The sequence below is a fragment of the Chiroxiphia lanceolata genome, chromosome 7, assembly GCF_009829145.1.
Source record: "Chiroxiphia lanceolata isolate bChiLan1 chromosome 7, bChiLan1.pri, whole genome shotgun sequence".
In the NCBI taxonomy this organism is placed as follows: Eukaryota; Metazoa; Chordata; class Aves; order Passeriformes; family Pipridae; genus Chiroxiphia; species Chiroxiphia lanceolata.
This window is the reverse complement of record NC_045643.1, coordinates 20,757,337-20,779,678: the sequence shown is the minus strand read 5'-3', so window position 1 is coordinate 20,779,678 and position 22,342 is coordinate 20,757,337. Positions and strand designations below refer to the sequence as shown.

Sequence of the window (22,342 nt, the reverse complement as noted above, 5' to 3'; positions counted from 1 at the left end):
TTCACACCTGCACACACCTGCAGTTCTTGCCTGTAAACTGCAAAACGATGACTTATTATCTGCATTCTGAACAACCTGTTGTCATTTTGCAATAAATCAAATAAATTGTACTGCTCATCTTAAAAATCAGGGAATGTCTCTTACCTTTCTCAAACGTTTGTGTGTCTTTTTTTCTCTAAAGGCTCAGCATTGTTACCAGTGACAAACAGTAGATTAGTATTGTGGGAAGGAGTTACTAAGTGTCTGTAGAACAAAAAGAATATTTAACAGTTAAAATTTGGCATTTTTTTTAAACAAATTTGTTTCATATGATACTGCATATATGTATAAGAAAAACTGAGCATGAGTGTGAGTGGAATCAGAAAAGAATTAGAAAATACTAGATATCATTTTTGTCAATATCCTACACATTAGAATATGTACACACACACACACTTGTGTTCGATAGATGGCAACAGAAAGATAGATGAAGATAAAAATGAAGTGGGTCTGACTGCTAAACAACATTATTCCTATATCATTCAGTGTTGATGATGATGATGACAGTATGAATTTCTGAGACAGTATGAAACACTAAACATACTGCTTTTGTAGTTTTTCTAACACTAATTTATCACAATTTGGATTATAAGAGATAGGAACCTTTTCTGTCAGTGAGATGCAGTTGCAGATCTGTGCTGCCTTGCTGACAGAAGGGCAGCAGTGCACATAGACCTGTGAGGGGCAGGGCCCGCAGTTCTCACTGCTGGCTTGTGCAGCATTGTTTAGTTCACAGGGATTGGAAGAGGTGCAAGCCAGGATCACTGTGGTGACACTGAAAGAAGTTCCTTTTGCTGGGATTCAGTTGCTTCCTTGGTAAAATGCTAAAATATGATGTGATGGGAAACAACTGCCCTGACCAAGAGTTTCTCTTCTAAAGTAGACGATGGTGTTCATGATTGCAGCAGCTTGTAATGGCTTCTGGGTTTGCATGGATGGTAAATATTTCTAATGTTATCTCCTCATTTAGACTGCACACCTTGGAATATAGTGTCTCTACATGGGTAGGTAGTCAGGTGTTGTCACTTGTGTACTTCCATTTACCTCAACACATCTGCCATGTGACTGGAAGTTATTCATGCTGTGATCTCCATCTGTTCCAGCGTCTTCAATCCTGAAGAGAGAGAAGCGGAAGAGAACAAAAAATGTCCATTTTAACTGTGTTACTGTGTATTACTTCACGAGAAGGCAAGGCTTCACCAGTGTTCCCAGCCAAGGGGGAAGCACACTGGGAATGTCCACTCGCCACAACAGTGTGCGCCAGTACACACTGGGAGAGTTTGCGATGGAACAGGAGAGGCTTCACCGGGAGATGTTGAGAGAGCACCTGAGGGAGGAAAAACTCAATTCTCTAAAGTTAAAGGTAAAAATTGTTTAAGACTTCGATCCCTGCCTTATTTATTTAAATGAGTGGTGTTAGAGCCATATGGGCCCAATGCGTGTTAAACATTTTCAATTGAAACAGGCATTTTTCTTTTTTCATTCTTTATTTTATTTTACTGAAGGTGTATTTTTGTTTGATAATACCAAGTGCTCTTGTAGCTGTCATTGCTGTGTACCTCCAAGTGCTTTACAGGGAGGTTGTTGTTTATTCCCAGTTTTTCTATAGAGAGGGAAATAAAAGCAGAGGGTGGTGGAAGTTAGCCTTGAACTTCCATGTCCAGCAGAAGTCTGGGAGTGCCAGAAAGAGAATGAGTCTTCTGATGTGTGCACAGGCCCTATTATACAAGGGTGTGGTAACACACTGAGTACAGAAAGCGAAAGGGCTTGTTTTCTTGGCCAGCTTGAGTGAATTTGGCAAAAAGTAAGAAACAGTAATACCAAAATGTTTTCTTTTGTAGTGTACCAATTTATATGATTATGCATCTTTAATATTTCTCCAGAGAATGTCTGTGTCAAGGAAGAAATGTGTCAGACAAATTACCCAGCTGTATCAGTTTAGCCAGTCAGAACAAACCTTTGCTACAGTTTTCACAGAATCACAGAATCATTAAGGTTGGAAGGGACCTCTGGAGATCACCTACTCCAACCGCGACCCCCACCAAGGCGGGGTCACCTAGGGCAGGTGACACAGGCACACGTCCAGGAGGGTTTGGAATGTCTCTAAAGAGGGAGATTCCACGACTTCCCTGGGCAACCTGTTCCAGTGCTCTGCACCCTCAATACAAAGAAGTTTTTCATCATGTTGAGATGAAACTTCTCGTGTTTTAGTTTATGGCCATTGCTCCTCATCCTGTCATTGAGCACCACTGAAAAGTCTGTCACCATCCTCTTGGCACCCACCTTTGAGATATTTATTTGCATTAATGAGATCCTCTCTCAGTCTTCTCTAGACCAAACAGGCCCACAGTCTCTCCTCATAAGAGATGCTCCACACCCCTGATCATCTTTGTGGCCCTCCACTGGGCCTTCTCCAGTAGCTCCTTGTCTTTCTTGAACTGTGGAGACCAGAACTGAACACAACACTCTAGATGTGGCCTCACTAGGGCCGAGTAGAGGGACAGGATCCCCTCACTTGACCTGCTGACCACACTCCTCCAGTGCACCCCAGGATACCATTGGCCCTCCTGGGGCCAGCTTCCCCATGAAAATGTCCTTTTAAGTAGAGCATAGCAGAGAAAAGAAACTGTGTATTTGAGCAGAGAACAGAGAAGGGGATTGTGTTCTTGGAAGTGTCTCTTCTGTCACTTTAAAACTGGTGGCAGAACATTTTATGTTTTTGTGGTGGATGAAACACTTCTTGTGTCATGGCCTTTATTACATGTATTTTGGGATTTTTCGGATGAATTCTGTAATTAAAACTTTAGAACTGTAACTGCATTTCTGTGTTGCATGTCCCCTTCTTTTGTGATAGTACATCTCTGTCTCTGCTGTTGTCCAGAGCAAAGTGGCACCCTCCAAGTTTAAGAAATGCCTTTCAGCATTTTTCCCACAGAATGATCCATGTTCATGAGTTTTATGTCTGAACGTTTGAGGAAGTGTGCATGACCTATACATTTGTATTTACTTTTTTCAGTCTCCTAATTGTTTTTTTAATAGATAAATAGATTTTAAATAGCTAAATGAATTCTTAAATAAATTAATTTTGTAAAATTTGATCTGTCATAAAACAAACATAAAACCACTCAGGACAAAGGCAAATTAAAGACAGATATTGGACAGGTTAGAGTGTTAGTGACTTATCACTAGATAGAGATTATACCTCTAAACATCTCATGTCACAGGATCTTGAGAGCATCAAGTGTGAATTGTGCTGTTTGAGTTTAACTGATGACTATCAGTAGAACCCTTGGCTGACTTCCAGGAATCAGCTCAAAGAGAGGAGTCTCCAGTGAAGTGAGTAAAGAATAGCCAAGCACGTAAATATTTCACTTTTCCTTTTTTTTTCTTAGCTAAAAAGTAAATAAAGAAAAAGCATAGTTTGTATTTAACTTGAAAGATTTGATGAGGCCTTTTAGCCTTCATCTGTATAGATTAGAGCTGGGCTCTTTGTCCTTTTATAGTCCTCCTCTTGACTGGGATGGATTTCTTTTCTTCATGAACTTGCTTCACTTCAGCCCAGACTTTTATGGGGATATAGACGCTACTTTCTGCTTGTCTTCCAAATACAACATGTTCTTCCATCTTCCCAGTCACTTGTTTTAGTAGATGATAATCTTTATTGAGACTAAGTTCCTGCAAAATCTCTTCGTAAGTATTCAGTGAATAAGGAGAGCCTTATTTGCATCTTAGTAGTGTTACATTTTTTGCTAGAATAAAATATCTCTTTTCCCCCTGGGGTGTGTATAAAAATGTAGGCAGCAAAAAACTTCCTTTTTGAACTAGTCCATTAATCTCAGTTTACTTGCATCCCTGATTATGCACTTAGGATAAAAAAAAAATTCAAACAGGAAAAGCAAGTTCAGGATTTACTGAATTAGTGAAGAGTCACTGTAAAGTACTGGGCATGTTTTGTTTGCTTAAGACAACAGGTCTGATTTTCTGTTATAGAGATGGAAGAGCTGCTTGGTCATTCACATAGTTTCTAAATGAAAACAAAAAGGAAATGGCATTCTGAGGTGGCAATGTCAGCAATTATGGTCTTTAATGAAAATGTGCTAATCAGGTTTGCATCAGAATTTCTGTACATCACAGAAAAATGAAGGAAATGAGAAAATGAAGTAGAGCAAATTTTGCTCAGAGGTTTTTCTGTTTGAAAAACATTATGCAAACAGAAAGTAACATTTTCGGTGTGGTTTTTAATTTGTTTCCTTGGGATCTTTCTTATTTTTTGCATTGCATTAAAATATACAAGTCAGTGGGTAGAAGGTGCTCTCTCTTGTAGAATTTGTTTAAAAAAGAACTACAGGAATATATTGAAATTGAGTTTCCATAATATTAGGTACTATTTATTATTTTGCTTGCCAAAAGTGAAGGGCCAAATAAGAAACACGTCTAATTAAAAGCAGATAAAGACACTGAAATCATCTTCAAGTCATTTTGACCATTTAGCACCAGCACTTTGGTGTAAACAAACACTGCTGACAGTGGCATAAACACTTGTTAGCAGCAGAGTGTGAAAATTCTAATGGCAATCTGGACATAAAAGACATACTGTCAAATGAAAGGTACAAGGTAGTCATTTGAGAAAACATTGAGTAAGCACAATAAATTAGCTGCAATAGTCCTTATTGCTTACTCATAATGTCTCCTCAAATTAAAATTTATTATAACGGTTAGCATGAGACTAGTGATGTTAAGGCTCACAGGTCTATGGACACAGTTGGTTTCCTTTGGGGGAAATTATAAGGAATAATTTTCACCTAGGACAGGCAAAGGTGTGCATCCTAAATTTTACTGAGTTGGAGTGAATTTCACCCAAAGGCTTCACATATTCATTGGCCCTTGCCTTGTTCAGTGGTTATGACATTAACCTTTAGCTTTATGAGAGAAATTTACCCATCTACATGTCAAATTTAATTCAGATGAGCAATATTATGACAATCAAGAGAACTTAATACTCCCCTGAAGTTCTGTATTGGAAAATGTATTTGATGGTTCATCATAATCTTACTCCCTCTGTAGTTACCCAGTTACTTGTTTGAATAATGTTAGAATCTTTCAGTTCATTAATTCATTTGTTCTTTGTGTGGCAAAATTGAGGGGAAAAAAAATCAGAGTAGACAACAAGGAAATCATCCAGCAGAGGAGTCAGGAGCGAAGGTGCTTTGAAATGGCAAACTGCTGCCTAATCCTGCTTGATGGCCAGGATGTTCCAGCCTGCTGGAGGCATGCAGTGTTCAGCATGTGACTGGAGTCCATTCCCTAATGCTCTACTGCTGTGTAGCAAGGCAGTTAAGATTTGCAGAGGAGGAGGAGGAATACAGGACAGGATTGGTGTGGGTGCCTTTGTGAGCTGAACAGTTACAGCATTCACCTCATGGGTAAGAGCCCTAAAAGTTAATTTTTATTAAGAAGTAATTGAATAAAATGCTAAAATAATTAAAGAAGAAGGGATTAGAATTCTTCCCCATCCCCAGTTTCAAACTTAAATAACAGTGATCTGCTTAAGGAGTGGTTTGAGCCTTGCATATATAAAAGTAGAGAAATCAGATTTCTTATGTAGGTCATTTCCCTATTATATATGAAACCAAAATAAGGGCAAGCAATGAAACATAAAATACGCTGTACTTAGTTCTACCTTGCTAACATAAAATGAAAAATATAAAAAAACCTGAAGCGTGCCATTCTGGATTGGAATAGTCAGGCTGAGTTTTGTGTATGGTGGAGTATTCCCTCTCCCTCGCTTCAGGCAACTAATTCAAGATGCATTTAATCACTGTGTGGATTTACCTGTCTCTCGCTGCAGAATGTACAAAGGGATGACTTCTAATGTTGCCTTTCCTATTGCCTACTGAACTAATACGTTGAAATATTTGGTGTAAATAGTCTCTCCATTGTCCCAGGGCCAGGCAGAACTTTTCCCAGCCACTGTAATGTGAAATGCATAAGAGAAAATGGAGTAAGAAAACAGTCTGAAGGAAGTCTGAGAGGACATTTTGAAAATGCGTGTATTTAAGATGAAGAAAGAGCTAGAAGGGATTTGAATGTTGTAGGGATAACAGATGATACACTGAAACATTGCATAAAATGAAGGCACTAAACTCCAAAGGCTTCAATCAGGGAGAAAGTTTGAGAATACATTGAAAAGAGGAAGAAACAATAATGCTTATAAAGTGGGTTGTGGAAGTGGCAGAACATCTCTCAGTGCTGAATTGCTAAGAAGAGATGATTGCTGATCTCAGGAGAAGTTTTCTTTGTGCAGTGTAATAAGGACTACCAGTCATGACCCTGAGACTCCTCCTTTAAAGGGAGGAGTATGGCTTTTAACCTGCCTTTACAAGTCAGGAGTAACTAGATTGTTGGGTTTTTTTCCTGTGATTGTCTTACACAGTTGTTATAAGCACAAAACTGCAATTGCCAAAAAGAGTAAGCAGTCAGTAGGAGGTCACTGTCAAGTAATTCAATAATGCCATAAATGACAGTTACAGTCCAAAAGACTGTGGAAGGATGACCTGTTAATATAAATGGGAAACTTGAGCAATTGGCAATATAAGAAAAGCAGAAATAGTGGAATGGGTAAAATTCAGGACTGCTCTCTCGTATATCAGAAACATAGCTAGATGGAGATGACACAAATTAGCAGAAAAATGGGGAGTTACTTTTACAGTGATAATTGTTAAATGTCTAAATATTGAAATGCACAAGAAACAGGTTATGGTACTTATGACTTCAGTATTTTATCTGTATTTAAAACTGGTGCCTAAAAATTTATTTGGGATAACATGCCAAGGTGAAATTTTCTGCAAGTAAATAATGCAAAACCAAGAAAGAGTTTCAATGGCTATTTTTCTATAGGTAAGAAACATTCAAATGACATGTTTGTAGTGAATGTCATTGTCTCTCTGAATTTTGTTTTAATGTTTGATATTGTTTTGACTCTCAAGCAATTTTCTCTGTGGAAGAACTTTTATGAACCCTGTGGTTGAGTTATCTGGCAGATATAACCAGTGAGCTGTACCTTCCTTCAGAGCAGTAATTTTTTTCCCCTTTTTTCTTTAACTATATTCACCCCTTTCTCTATGAGTTGAGTTACAGGAGGATGGTACAGAAGTGTGCTATCTTATGAATGTGGCACTGGATGTTTGTTCTTAATGCTCATGGCCATTTAATTTTGAAACCATTTTTGAAAGGTTTGAGAGCTAGACTGTACAAAGGTAATAATATAGTGCCAGGATACTTGTTTCTATAGAGGCTCAAAAATTCATATTCCTAGAAAAAGAGCATGAATCCTCTTAAAACTTTTCTCAAGATCCTCCACAAGAGGTTAACAACTTGCTTCCTTTTTTTCTAAATGTATTCATTTGTTAGCTACCTAACAATAATCTGAACTGATGACTGAAGTACTACAATCTATGACAACACAAAGCTAAATGTGTTCTTTTCAGGACCAAAGAGAACCAGAAAGAACATCAGAAGAGCTGTATGCATCAGCACTGTGAAACACAGTGCTAATAAACTTAGAATCACAGAATCATTTAGGTTGGAGTGGAGTAATGTAGGTAGAAAGGGGCAAAATTAAGTGACTTCCAGGCTTAAAACTGTCAACTCAAGAAGCAAACATAGCCATCTGCCCTGCTGATTAAGCAGAAATACTGCTCTGTGTTCTCAGCTATACAGACATCAAACAACTTGTCAGGCTAAAGAAGAATAGGATAATAAATAGTACATCGAATACACCATTTACAAACCTGTGAGGCATCATCATCTAAACCTCTGTCAGTAGTATAACTACTGTCTCAAAAGAAATATTTAAGAATTTCAGAGAGCTCAGAGACAGGAATCAATTAAGGTCTCAAAAATTATCTTGTGAAACAATATAGAAAAGACTAGAATTTCAGACAGACATGAGATCTGGCAGTCAATGACAAATGGTAAGCATAGGTAAATAAAGAACAGGTAAGTAACTTAGAAACTTAAGAAAAAAATTATCTTCATTACAAACATGGTACTAAAAATGTATATTTAATTCATAAGCTAAATATGAAAGAAATGCCTGATCACCCTTCATGTGATCATATTCTGGAACTTACTGGCAGTCGTGCAGCATTTTTACATGCAGCTTTCCACATTCACAATGCATTACACAAAGTTCCATCTGTGACACTCATATGTGTGAGTGCAGTTCAGGACTTTGTTGATTGTTCTGTGCAACAGATGACAAAGAATGGGACGGTGGAATCCGAAGAAGCCAATACGCTGACGCTGGATGACATTTCTGATGACGACATTGATCTGGACAACACTGAGGTAGATGAGTACTTCTTTCTCCAGCCTCTGCCGACAAAGAAGCGCAGGGCGCTGCTGCGAGCGTCTGGGGTGAAGAAGATTGACGTGGAAGAGAAACACGAGCTGCGAGCCATCCGCCTGTCCAGAGAGGATTGTGGCTGTGACTGCCGTGTCTTCTGTGACCCAGAAACCTGCACTTGCAGTCTGGCAGGCATAAAATGTCAGGTAAATGTCTATGTTATTGCCAGTTTAATTATCTGGGGGAGGGGGGTGTGTCCACGCACACGGGTGTACTTTTTGTTGTTGAAGTTATAACCATTGGAAATCAAGTATTAGTAACACTTGCGGATCTCAAACCAGTTTTTAAGACCCCGATTTAAGAGTATATAGTGGGCAATCAATACAAACAATCTCCTAAAATATCTTTCTTTATTTTATGATTGGTTTAGGCACATACATGGTCTAAGGTGTTTTTTTGTTCTTATACAAGTGTTCTTCTTGTACTCTTCTTTAGCCTTTACCTAAATAGGCAGATGCAGACAACAGAAGAATCAGTAGCCTGCCGATTTCAGAACAGATATTATCTTTGCTTTTAGAGACAATTAACATACACTCCAAATGTGAATTATAGTCCAAACTCAATGAGAAACAATAAATGACACTCTGTGGTACTGTCCTTTATGTAACATGCATGATACTTAAAATCTATGCATGATAAATTTGCATGTAGGCAATAAAAATATGAATCTGCTAATATAGCAGGTTTTTCCTCTGCAGACTGAAGAGGTATTTTGTATTGTACATTTACATAGTTGTCAGCTGTACATTTCCCAAAATATTCCCTAAAAGAGTTTTCTACTAGTTTCTGCTGAGTTGCTGTTGTGCAGCTGAGTTTTCCTCCTGAATGCATTTTTCATTATCTCGTAAATCCAAGCTAAACTTTCTCTACTATTTTAAATACTATATTATCCTTGCTGTTCCTGTTTTCATCTCCACATGTGGGGAACATGTACTAGATTATGTTATAGGGTACTTCTCTGCATCATATCTGATGTTTAGATATTACAGTGTAGGTGAAAGTCACAGACCTTCAACTGTCTAATGGAACTGGCTGACGTGGGGATTCAGGCACATTTTTAAAAACTTAATATGAGTATTTTTAGATGTAGAAGTTCTGTGCACAGTCCGTTGAGCTTACAATATTGCCCCTACAATAGAGTGGGATACCTTTTAAAGTGCACTTGAGGTTTTATTCCTATTTTCCGTGGTCAGGTGTCCCCATTGGCAACTTTATATAGGTTTCTATATATAATTAATTTTGTTTCAATAGGTGTCTAGTTTCCATAACTTTTACCAATTTTTACCAAATTTTAAGATGCTTTCTGGTAATGATTTTGCCTGGATTTGAGCACAAAGTGAAGTAAAGCTGTAGCAGCTCCATAAATACAAAAACTACGTATTTTTTGTTCCACTGTGTAGTACTTTCACCTATGGAACAGAAACTTATTTTTCCTACTGTGCAGCATTGATGCATGTACAGGTCCCTTACTGTTCCTCTCAGTACTGCTCAGTTCCAGGGCTGACTCCCTGAATTACTGTTGGCTTTAACTACTCTTACAGGTATTTCTCAAGGTGAATTCCACTTCACCACTGTATTTCTCTAGGCTGTCTAGGTTCTGTCATATCTCCAGGCTTATGCTACGTATTGTTAATCTGTATTCTTTTCTTTAAAAGGTGGATCGTATGTCTTTCCCATGCGGTTGCACTAAGGAAGGGTGTAGCAATACCGCAGGTAGAATCGAATTTAACCCTATCCGTGTACGGACTCACTTTTTGCACACAATAATGAAACTTGAATTGGAGAAAAATAGAGAGCAGCAAGTTCCAGCACTTAATGGCTGCCACACTGAGATAAGTGCACACACTAGTTCTATGAGTCCAGGACCCCACCCGGTTGAATATTCAATTGCAGAAAATTTTGAGATTGAAACTGAACCTCCGGCTGCAGTTATGCATTCCCAGTCAGCCGAGGACTTGGACTGCCCAGGGGAAGAGGAGGAAGAGGAAGATGGGAGTAGCTTTTGTAGCGGAGTTACAGATTCTAGCACACAGAGTTTAGCCCCTAGTGAATCAGATGATGATGAAGAGGAAGAGGAAGATGAGGAGGAAGATGAGGAGGAAGAAAAAGCAGATGATTTTGTAGAAAGCATGGGCTCCCATGCTGATATGGTGCCTCTTCCTTCTGTCCTTTGCTACTCTGATGGAACTGCTGTGCATGAAAACCACTCTAAAAATGCCTCATACTATACTAACTCTTCAACTCTGTATTACCAAATAGAGAACCACGTTGCTGGCACTGCTAACCAGATCGGTGAGACTTACTCAGAAAGGGATGCTGTCAAGAACGGTAGTCTTTCTCTGGTGCCTTACAACATGACTTCTGAACAGTTTGTTGACTACACACGGCAATCAGAGGAAACTTTTAGCAGCCCTCATTACCCTTCTGCAAACCCCTCAGTGATTGTTTGCTGCTCATCTTCTGAAGGGGATGGCAGTGCTCCATGTAACAGTTTATACACTGAGCATAGGCCAAGTCACCCGCAAGTGGAATTTCACTCCTACTTGAAAGGTCCTTCTCCAGATGGCTTTGTGTCAGCTTTGAACGGCGACAGCCACGTGCAAGAGCACCCTGCTGAGAATTCACTAAACCTCCCAGAAAAGAGCAGACTGCACGAGGAGTGCATCAAATCTCCAGTGGTAGAAACAGTACCTGTTTAATATTAAAATTATTCTAGGACTGACTTCCTGTATTAAAATTCACTCCCATCGGACTTTCCTAGAATCTTACTTTTTTAAGAGGTAGACAACACTTGGACTGTAATCAATGTTCCAGACACATTGTGTTTTCTCAAGCTACACTGGCAGTGGTATTGCACAAAAACAGTTCACATAAAGATTTAAATAATCAAACCTTTTTTTGATAAAAATAAAACAAGTAAGTAAAAAAACACAGCCAACCTATTTCAAAGTAGCCTACCTATGGACATGTGTGAAACCTGCCAAGCTATCTGAATCAAAGCTTTGTGTTTTTGACTGTCGGGCCTGTGCAAAAATGTTAAAAATGATACTTTGAAATAATCATGTTTAGAGTCCTAATTTTCAACTTATCTGAAAAGATGGTAAGTTTAACGTAAAAGTAACTACTGTACAAAAAAAGTTTTAATTGTTCTGTACTGTATGTATTTTATTTATGGTAGTTTACAATTCATGTTTTGAAAAAAATGAACAGCATGTTCATTTAAGCAGAAAATCCATAGCTAGTTACAAAGAGCATATCCACTTTTCATCTGGAGTACCTTGTATTCTTTTTTTTTTTTAATACCGTTTCTGGTACATTGTCTTGAAACACATTTTTTAGAGTGTGCTGTTTTCTCTTTTACTGTTCTTGACAAACAGAATAGTCAGAAAGGGGGCATTTACATCTTCTAGAAAGGTAGACAATCCTCCATTAAAACTAAAATCAGTGGCATTCCAGAACTAGTACCCTCACCCCAAAGAAAAAAGATCTTGTATATAATGGCAAAGCAGTAGCTTAAGTTTGCACAGCACCTTTTAGCCCAACAACCATTCAGATACTTTGCACTTTAGTGCTGTTTTGCAGGACTGTATTAACTGCGGGAACTGTGAACCACTCTGGAGAAATGCCATAGCCCCACTCTCTGAGGCGTTTCTAAGATCTTAAAATTCATTGTAACAAAACCTGGACGTTTTTCCCAAGCCAGTTTATGAATATGTCAGTATGCAATTTATAAAAGCAGAGCCTTCTTGATCAAAGCTTAAATAAAGCATGGGAAAAAATGCAGAACTCTCTAGATTGCCTAAACATTTAACAGTTTTTATGAAATATGAGACTGGCTTTTGTGGACTTCTGATTGTACCTCAAATGTAGCATCGTTTGGTCTAAATAGGATTCAGTGAGGAAAAAAGCTTCAGAAATTTTGTAGCTGCAAAAGTCTGCAAGCAAAATAGCATGTGTGTCATATGAATATCCATTACCTTGTGATCCATTTGTTTTTAAATGAAATGGGAATTAAAAGTACCTGATGTATATCAACCTTTAATTTATTAACCAACCTTGCTCTTGTCTAGAAAAGGAGGCATAGGAACCAGGTTTTTGCTGCACTGGAAATTCTGCACTGCCTTATTTTGATTTCAAAATCTATTTTAGCATTTTTATTCTTCTAATACTGAAATTTTATTTATTCTACATCAAGTAATTGAAATGTAGACCTGTCTTGTTTGTCAAAATAAGAATCAGCATCTTAGTTTTATCTGTGTCAAATCTAGATGGTTAACAGTGTGCATGTAAACACAGTGTAAATTTTAGCTCTGTAACAATGACTCTTCTGGTTAGAAGCTCTTTAAAACACCACATACAGTATTCCAGTAGAAAAACTGCCAGGTGTAAAATGGGCTTTTCATTGAAAAAAAAAAAGCTAACTTAATTGTTTTTATATGAAATCTGGGCAAAACAATTTCTCATATTTATGCTAAGTTAGCAAAATATTTTTACTCCATGTAGTAGCTGGAAAGGTTTTTTATTTACTTGTTTCCACAAGAAGTCCTACACAGTTTATATGAACTGCATTGAAAAGTCTAGTTCTCTAGGGACTGGATTCCAAACTTGCATCATATTCCACCTCCTGAGAAAGCACATTTGTGTTCGTTATCTGGCTCAGCAATTCCATAGCTGCTGTTCCTCCTGTAGTCACAGAACACTGCAGTCTCTTTCTCTAAGGTTGAGTAGCCAGGTAAACACCCGTATTCTGCGACACAAATACCCTTGAGTTTTAAAGAGAAACGTGCTGGTTCTTAAAGTTCTGCATCTGAGAATAATATTATTCTGTTCAGGATCTTCTAAGGGCAAATGTAATAAGTCTCTGTGTATACAGGCATCTTGCATCAACGGCGAGTTAAATTTGGCACTCTCACTTAACACCAGCACCAAAAGCACAAATCTCTTCTGCTTGAGCTGGGACAGTAGATCAGGAGCAACTCTTTACCCTCAGAGTGTGTTGGAGAACCACACACACTTTACTGGGGTGTTTATCTCAGGGGAAAGTTAAATGAAATCTTTTGTTTTATTATTCACCCCCTTACTGAGCAATAAGAAATTATTTTCCTGGCCCCTGTGCTTTCACCTGAAAAATATCTTTCATTTTATCAGCAAGCACAGTAAGTGATTAACTTCACAAAATATATGTCATCCAGTTTTTAAATACTGAGGTGGTGGTTATTTACTATTTCCATTCGCACAGGCTTCAGATCCCAGTCCTGGTTAATATCAGCACCTGTGTAAACTTTGGAGTACTGAGATGCGTGTGTTCCATGCCATTGCGGCATCAGGGGTGAATGCAGCCAAATTCTCTCAAGCCTGCAGCACAGGATAACAAGCAGTCACATCTTGGAAGAGATGTATTTTTTAAAAATAGGCTAAACCTGTTGCCCAGCCAATTCCATGCCAGCAAATAACAAAGCTAAGGCCTTATCTAGCATGTGTAAGTTAACTAGAGTGACAAAAAAAATAGTTGCAGCCCTGACCAAACAGGAAGGTTAATTTAACTGACAGGTGGGCTAATTTACCTGAAATCTAGAGTAGGATGTAGAAATCAGGTGAGAGTCAGGTTTCCCACCACTTGATTAGACTTGGATGTTTTGTTTAGAACAAAAAACATACTCTTCATTTAAGGAAAAACAAGCTTAAATAAATCATAGTATGGAAAATATTTTAATGTTATTTTCTGGGCTAGTATATAATAATGCATGCTGTGTCCCATTTCTCAACTGGCTAATAGTCTTTTTGATAACCAGTCCTTTCATTTTGGGTAGGCTGTTTCTGTGTGATAAAAGTATTATATTACTAAATGATAACCAGCAGTATTTGCTTCTGTCAACACAGTGTATCATTTGAGGAAATGTTTACTTTACTGATAGTTGTATCAGCTTTATTTTGCAAGATATCTGACTAGTGATAAACACTCCTAAGGAACCAGGTAATCATTTATGATTATATTGCATAGTTCAGGAAAATTAATCATAACATAAGCATTTCCCTCTGTTAAAATAAACCAGAATTTTCATACAGAAGATCACTGAAACAGCACCTAAAACCAGATGCCTTTTTGCCTATAAGGTGAACTTCACCTTTCTTGGAAAAAAATACATTGTTAAATATATGCAAAGCTTTAACTGATGTTAGACATGAAATTAGAACTTTTCTGCACAATTAATTACAGCAATTGCAATTGCTGCAATTCTCATGCCCACTGGAACATCCTTAAAAAGTTAAAAGCTGGTCAGTAAAACTTTCTACTATCCTTTATGGAGTTGTCTGCAATTTAGATCAGAAAGTTCTAGATTTGTAAAGTTTTACTACTTTTCATTTCCACAAGCTCCTGCTAATGAATCATAGTTGGAGTTGACATTAATTTATTTTAAGTCCATCGTACACGGCCATAGATACAGTTCAGCCTGATCAGTGCTCTGGTAACAGAGCGATCCTGTCTTTTGTGGACGTGCTGCAGAAATCCTATGTAGTGTTGGTGGTGCTGTTACTGATTGCTGACTGATCCAGAGCCAGTTTCAAACCGTACCTGCGTGTTTTATGTCAGTAAATGTGATAACATGTTGCTTTCCCTGCCTCACAGGGAGTATCTTCACAAACACAGCTAGTTTTTTTAAAGATTGTATACATATATTTGTATGCAAAACAGAACATATATTATGTTTTTTAATATTTCAGGTGTTCCTGACTCTGATAGAAATGTGATATACTAGATAGAGAGGACTGGGCTCAGAGAGACGAGACCTGTGTTCTGTTGCCTTTGCCTTTGTTGTGTCACTTGCATCCTCTGTGCTCTGGTTTGTAATGTACTTGGAGATACTGTGATAAAACATAATTCTTTAAAACAGGCAAAATACCGTTTTATTCCTCTTTTTTTTGGTATCATAACTGAATTTTTGTACTGCAGACTACACCACTTTCCAAATAAAGCCCAGTCCAGAAGTGAACAGAAATTTTTCACTTATGTGAAGCACAGCTAAAGCAAGCTCTCCTTTCCTTAGACTGGAGTAATGAGCAGAAGTTTAACAGTAAATTGCACAGTGAAAAATTAGAATAAAAGCTGTGTTGCATATACAACATTTACCTGTCAAGTGCTTAACATTTGAGCAGCAAGATTGTAGTTTGCCTGCAACACCATACTTGGAAGCAGCAGGCAGTCTTACTCCCTTGTGCAGTGTCTTCTTTTGCTGGCTGAATTCTGTCCCTTGGAACTCCTTGCCTGGACTGCTCCTGTAGCAAAGCAGCTGCCCTTACTCAAAGGTAAAGCAAGAGAGACCCATTATATCCTTTTAAAAGGCATTTGCTAAATAAGGATCTCCACTGTTACAGCTCATGAGTTGTATAAACTCATGTTCATTGTGCCAGTTGTTTTATTTCCTGAAACAGTCAGGAACAGGGACGGAAGAGGATGATATGGAAAATCCTCAAGTGTTCCTGCTGAGACTGAAGAGTAATTCTATCATCTACTTTATTATGGTTGCAGAACATTTGATATAAAATACTTTGAAAAACTAGAAGTAACTCAGAGAATATATTCTATAGAATTTATTTCTAAAATATTAAATCTGATTACTATTTTTTTAAAATGGTAGAAAACTTATTTTCAAAACAGACTTACGTGTTCTGTGGTATGAGAAATCTCAGCATTTGCCTTTTCAGTGTTTCCAGGTTTTTCTAATATTCTTAATTTTGCTATTCTCTGTAATCATTGTCCACGTGCAAATTATTAATTGTCCATTTTCTCCAAGAAATGTCAAATCCAAAGCGCAAACATTGTGAAGTGTTCTTCACAACTTTTTCCTTTTCACTGTCTCTTCCTGTTCCTAAATCCAAGGCAGCTTCTAATGTTGTTGCTAATAAATGTGCCAGAGTATTGTTTCCACTTAAGGAGGAAAGTTATAACAACCTTGAGGATTTTTCTGTTACTCTAATGGCTGATACCAAGAATTTTACTTTTAATATGGAACATCCAATTCATGAAACATGTTGTGCAGCATAAGTGTTCTTTTTTAATGCCTTCCTTCCTATCAGTGTTTGGGAGGTCTGTACAGTAAGACTTTTCATTACAGTTGAGCAAAAGGGCAACTCCCGTGTCCTCTGTGCTGTGAATTAGATCTTGAAAAGCCAGGTTGGATGGGGCTTTCAACAACTGGACCTAGAGGCATCTCTGCCCATGGCAGGGGGGTTGGCATTAGAAGATCTTTAAGGTCCATTCCAGAGGAGGCCATTCTGTGATTCTGTGAGTTAAAATGTGTGTTGCTCTGGTGCTGTGCAGTCTTTGTGGTTGGAGGACACCCAGAACTCAGGAGGTCCCACTGCCTGGAGAACCACATTCCTGATGCTCTGTACTGCAGCTTCTCAACTGAGAGGATGATAGTCTTCATCCAAGGCTGGGGGTGGGACAAGAAAGTTAAAGGGCAAACTTTGTCCTTTATTTACTCAGTTATCTTAATTTGGATCTTAGGAATGACACTTCTGTTTCATGAATGAATGTCCAGTAGAACCAAGTTGAAGTTTGCCTCTCATGTGCATTCTTCTCTAACTGATCACTTTTCCAATAAACCATGAAGATGGGATTGACTTTTCATGATAGACAGGAAAGTGGAGGAGGATTCAAATGCACATCATTGTTCTAACACAAGAATCAAGGTACTCCTTGCTCTTGAAGCACTAGAGTGAGGGGAGGATAGAAAGAACAATTTAGAGGAAAAGAAGATGAAGGTAAGAGGCAGATTGATGAAGATTATCTTTTTTCTAAAGGGCAAACCAAAACATTACATATTAAAAAAAAAGGAAGGAAAATGGGAAATTAAGATCTCTCCAGAACAAGGATGGAAAAGTGTATGGATGTTTAACTACAAGCTTGCCCATGTTAGATGATAATATTGATTCTGTTACTTAATATACTTTAAACCAAACGAACTCAGTGCAAACAAGAAATGCCATTTTTCCAGACCAGTTACATACAGGTGGCCATTAAATAAAAGACTTATCCAAATGCATGGGGTAAAAACTAAAAGCAAAGCCACACTTAGAAGCACTGCTACCCTGTCCTTTCTTTGCCTATGGCAATTACAAAGTCATTTTCAGTATCATTTCTGTTAACTCTGCTCCCAAGCACATATTCTCATATAACCAGTTTCTCAGATAACAAGAGACGTTAAAAGCAAAGACAAAATAGGTGTCCTTTTTATTAGCATTTTAGTTTGGGATTTTCAAATGAGACTTAGTACACATTATAGCAGATAATTATTTTAGGTTTCTCCATCTGGAACTTTTAAAGTACGTTCCTGAAGTTTTGGGTTTTGCTGGGGTACCAGGGGATCAGTACAGATACAGATTAAGCACCAGTTCTCAGCTTCTTGAAAAGATCATCCTGTGCACTGGCAGCTGGTTCTCTTAAAACCCAAAGCAAACATGCTGGTTTTTTCCCAGCCATTTCACACAAGTACCATCAACTACTCATGTAAACAGTGCTTAACAACTGGGCCCTTCTTTTAATTGACTGACTGTAGGTGCTTCTATGGAAATACGTCTGAAGTGTAGTTTGTGAAACATGTTAAAAAATTGTTTGATGTAAAATAAGCACTAGACATTTAACAGTGCAAAAATAGTCAAAATCTGTAGATTACAAATCCATTCCTGAGAGCCTCAGCCTGTAATATTGTCTTAGTAAAGTTGATCTTTTAAGTTAAATTGCATTCTGATGTAATTACCTTTTACAAATAAAATTATTAATACAAATGTACTGGTTAATACCTGTTAACATAAAACATGGCTAATTGGTTATTTTGATTTGTTTCCATCTATAGCAAATAGAAAATTTGTAAAAAAAACCCCAACCAAACAAAACCCAACACTTATTACCTTTTATACGTTTAAAGTATTTTCACTGTTTTAACAAATACAGACTATGTAACATTTACACTGTCGAGTCCAACCCTGTCTTTCAGGAGGTTCATTTCTCTGTGTGTATATATATATATATATATATTTCCCCATAAGAATATAAGATTGCTTTTGAAATTTTTGTTGGCAAGTGGTAAATAATACACCGCAGCATAGATTCAAAAGCACTTAATCTGATGGTCTTTCAGACAGGTAATCCACTCAAATGGGACTAGTAAAACTGTGGTGTAATTGCAGCCATTTCTTTAAACTTTGTACATTACTTCTAACTTTACTAATTTCTGAGAAAAATAATTATGTTAAGTACTTAACATTTTCCATTACAGATTATCTTGTATACTAAAATAATGGAGATCTCAACAGTAAAGCAAGATATTTAATTGGACTGCTGCTTTTAAACTGTTTGAAGAAGCGAAGGGAAAGAAAGTTCATCTTAAAATCTGTACATGGAAATAATTTTAAGCTTCATGAACTACACATTTCCTTAATTTCCTTTTTTTAAACAAGTTGTAACATCAAAGATGCCAAAGGGTAATATAAGCTACAATAATATTCAACAGAACTTAACCTAGACCTTACGTTGTAATAATTTATTCAAATTAACTGTATTCTTCTGTATTTATATTTTCGGTATTTATTATGAATGATATGGAATTTGATGTATTTATTGTGGCTTATTACTGCAGTGTATATATTACAAAAATGAGCATTTTTAAGTCTTAACATTAGTTTTTTTTGTTAATTAGTGGCACTTGTATCAGCTGTATTTTTATTATATATTGTACAATATATATTGTCCATTTGTTTGCAATGAAGTAAAACAGGTTTCTACGTTACATCATGGCTGCCAGTGAATGTGCTTCTTATTTCTGCTGTGCACTCACAAAGAGATTCCTCTCTCAACTAAGAGAACCAGAATTAATCCTGCAGCTCCTACCCAAGACCTCTAGAACCTCCAAAGACACTCTGAAATTTCAGGCATTTCTCCCGTTCCTCATAGTCTGACAACATAAACAGTTTGTGTGGAGGGGTTTTTTTGGTGTCTGTTTTTATTTTCAAATATTTGTATGCCAATTAAAGAAATAAACAGAAATGCCTTGTTAGGTATATCCATCTGCCCTTTCATGATACTACTGCCTACACTTTTCTTTGGCCAGTGAAATAAAGTACCTGATTCACCTGTGCCTATCATGGTGAATTTAATATTTTTTATTATAAGGTAATGAAGCAATTGTTGGAATAAAATTTTGCACCAGCTCTCCCTGGTGGACAATTTGCAGTAATGTTATACAGCAGATCATTTCAATGGCTATAAATCAAACTGCTACATTTCAGGACAACTGCTTATTTTGAAAACTGCCAATCAACACTGCTTCATTAAGAAAATAATTAAGAATCACAGTCTCTGCCATATTTTCATTCTGATATTTATTAAAATTGAGCTGTACATTTCTAAAAGTTGTCCCTAAGTGTGCTTTAATGATAAATTGCATATACCTAAATTATTTGAATTTACAAAAACTGATAAAGATAAGGTGTTCTCTAGATTATAAAAAAATTTCTCACAGGATTTAGGGTATTATTTGTTTTTAGTTAGGAGTTACACAAAATGAAACAGATTAACATCTGCTATCACACTGCCTTTGGCAATTGCCTTGAACTATGGTTAACAAGGCTGCTCCAGGGCTTGCTAAGCCACACTGACATAAAAAGTTGTGAAACAACTTTCTTCAGCACTGGTATTCTAATTCAAGATACCAGGATGCCAGTTCAGAAGTAAGAAGATTTAACACTAAGGTTCACTTGTAAGTTATCTATTAATAGTACTCACATTATTCTATACTCACCTTAGAGAAAACCAGCAGTTACTGCCAAGGGTGATAAAACAAAGTCCTCAGGTGTGGTGAATTCACACTGCAGTGAACGGTGTCGTAACCAGGCAGAGCCACAACCAAGGGCAGACCTCTTGTTCGCAGGCAGGAGCTGCCCAGAGCCACAGGCCCCGAAGTCCCAAAATGTTTAGGACCTGCTTTGTCCTGCTGGGAGTGGAGCTGAGGTGTCCTTTCCTGAAATTAAGCCTTCTTCAGCACTTGTGATTACCTCCCTGGATGTGTAAGAGAGCATGGTGAGATGCAGGTTAACGCTGATGCCTGCTGTTGTAGCAACCTTCAACAGTTTATGCAGCTATTTGATTGATGTATGAATTTTTACATGCTGTATATGTAATAGTATTTGTCTTTTTCCCCTTCATGGGGGCCAAGAAGAGCATAATACCATTACTGAAAGTGCTTTAAATTAGGAAAAAAAAAAAAAAAGAAGAGCCAGAGAACCTCCCTGCAATAAACCGATTTTCTGAATGCCACTTTCAGGAGAACATTAACAACATCCAGAAGATGATGCTGCTTTTTTATTAAATTACAAAAAAATAATCAGAATCCAGCTTTTTAAATCTCCAGTCGTATTTATGACTGGAGTCCTATTGCTCTTCTACTATGATGTCTACATATATATATATATATACACACACACACTCTCTCATGTATGTATGAATATTTGGAAGAGCAATATTCAGTGTAGACACAGAAGTCAATTTCAGATCTTCAAACAGAATAGAACAAAAACCTCATTTAAAGTTTTAGATCTGCTTCCCTCTTTTCTGGCAGGTAGTAGGGAATCCAAGTAAGGCTGAACTGCTGCTGTACTAAGTACTGCAAAAATACAGACTAAAATGTCACTCGTAGTTTAAAGGATACCAGAAATCTCAAAAAATGAAAATCTTAAAAGATAATTTTTAAATCACAGAATTAATTTTCCCCTTTCACACTTAGAACTAAAGACAAAATATAATAACTAGGTGAAATGCTATACCTAATCTTTGCAGAAAACAGAGTAACAACTGCATCTATTGCTCTATCTGCTATGATATGATCTTAGATTACCAGTTAGAAAAACAAAAAATACAAAGTGGAGCTTCTCTAGCATTGCTCATGAAGAGGTTCCTCCCTCCGAGTGCAAGAGAACAGTTGTCTCCTTAAAATTCAAATTCTACCCTCATTTGGAACATTACCTCTTAAACCCATGAAAAGCCAACTGGTAATGAGTGGATAAATGATATTAACATATGCATATTCCAGTTTGACAAGTTTCTAAGAGATACAGATTGCATGAAAAAATTATCCTTTGGTGATATTAAAAATAATATGCATTTTTTTGTATAACATGAGAACTAAGAACTAAAAGAACAAGTCCTTTTAAACCACTGTGCTAAATACCTTGTCTTCTAGAACACGTTCCTTGAACACTGAGTTCCCATTTCATATCTGGGGTTCAACACAACACAGCTGCTCTCTGTGTAATCTCCCATCCTCTATTCATATTGTTCAACAATTTTCTTATTGACCTGCATTCTATTTTTCCTCAGCATCTCCAGTTTGTCAAGAGCATTTGTTGCCCTTCCAATATTGGTTTGATCTGCAAAAGTAATACTTTGTATTCCATTACCAAATTATAACATTTATCAGAGGACACAGGCAGTGCTGTTCTACACAACCTTCCAGTTTCACAGTGGTATTAATAACCCTTCCCAGTACAGGCTTTTTATCAATATCTGTTCACAGTTATTTCAAGTCGTATAGCTTTAACTTCACAGGACGTTCTCACAAGTGTCACCAAAAGCCCTACAGAAGCCAAGACACAACGTAAAGGCATCATCAAGCCAAAAAAAATAAATTAGTTTAAGATAATTCTTCCAACAAATTATCACTGGTCCTTGCTTATTCACTTTTTTGTCCTTTTAGATGACTTAGAATGACTGAAAGGATTTCTTCTTGCTTTTATTCAGAAACTGAACTCATTCTGCAGATACCATTAAATTATCCACAGACTCCCTCCCCCCATTAGAAGTAAAAAACCCCACATACCATCATTCATCCACCCACCAGA

General features: G+C 37.3%; 1 protein-coding gene across 9 annotated transcripts in view; it reads left to right on the top strand.

Moving 5' to 3' along the window:
• CSRNP3 (cysteine and serine rich nuclear protein 3) overlaps positions 1-19,236 on the top strand; it is a 108,056-nt gene extending 88,820 nt beyond the window's left edge. For 8 of the 9 annotated variants that reach the window (XM_032693647.1, XM_032693651.1, XM_032693646.1 and 5 more), the window contains 3 exons: positions 1,143-1,402; positions 8,296-8,592; positions 10,102-12,848. In XM_032693647.1, coding sequence (XP_032549538.1) covers positions 1,143-1,402; positions 8,296-8,592; positions 10,102-11,145 — 1,601 coding nt within the window. In that variant the 3' untranslated portion in view covers positions 11,146-12,848. Of the gene's footprint in view, positions 1-1,142; positions 1,403-8,295; positions 8,593-10,101 lie in introns of all 9 variants that reach the window. The other variant, XM_032693645.1, reaches the window with a different exon arrangement.
• Positions 19,237-22,342: the final 3,106 nt, after the last annotated feature.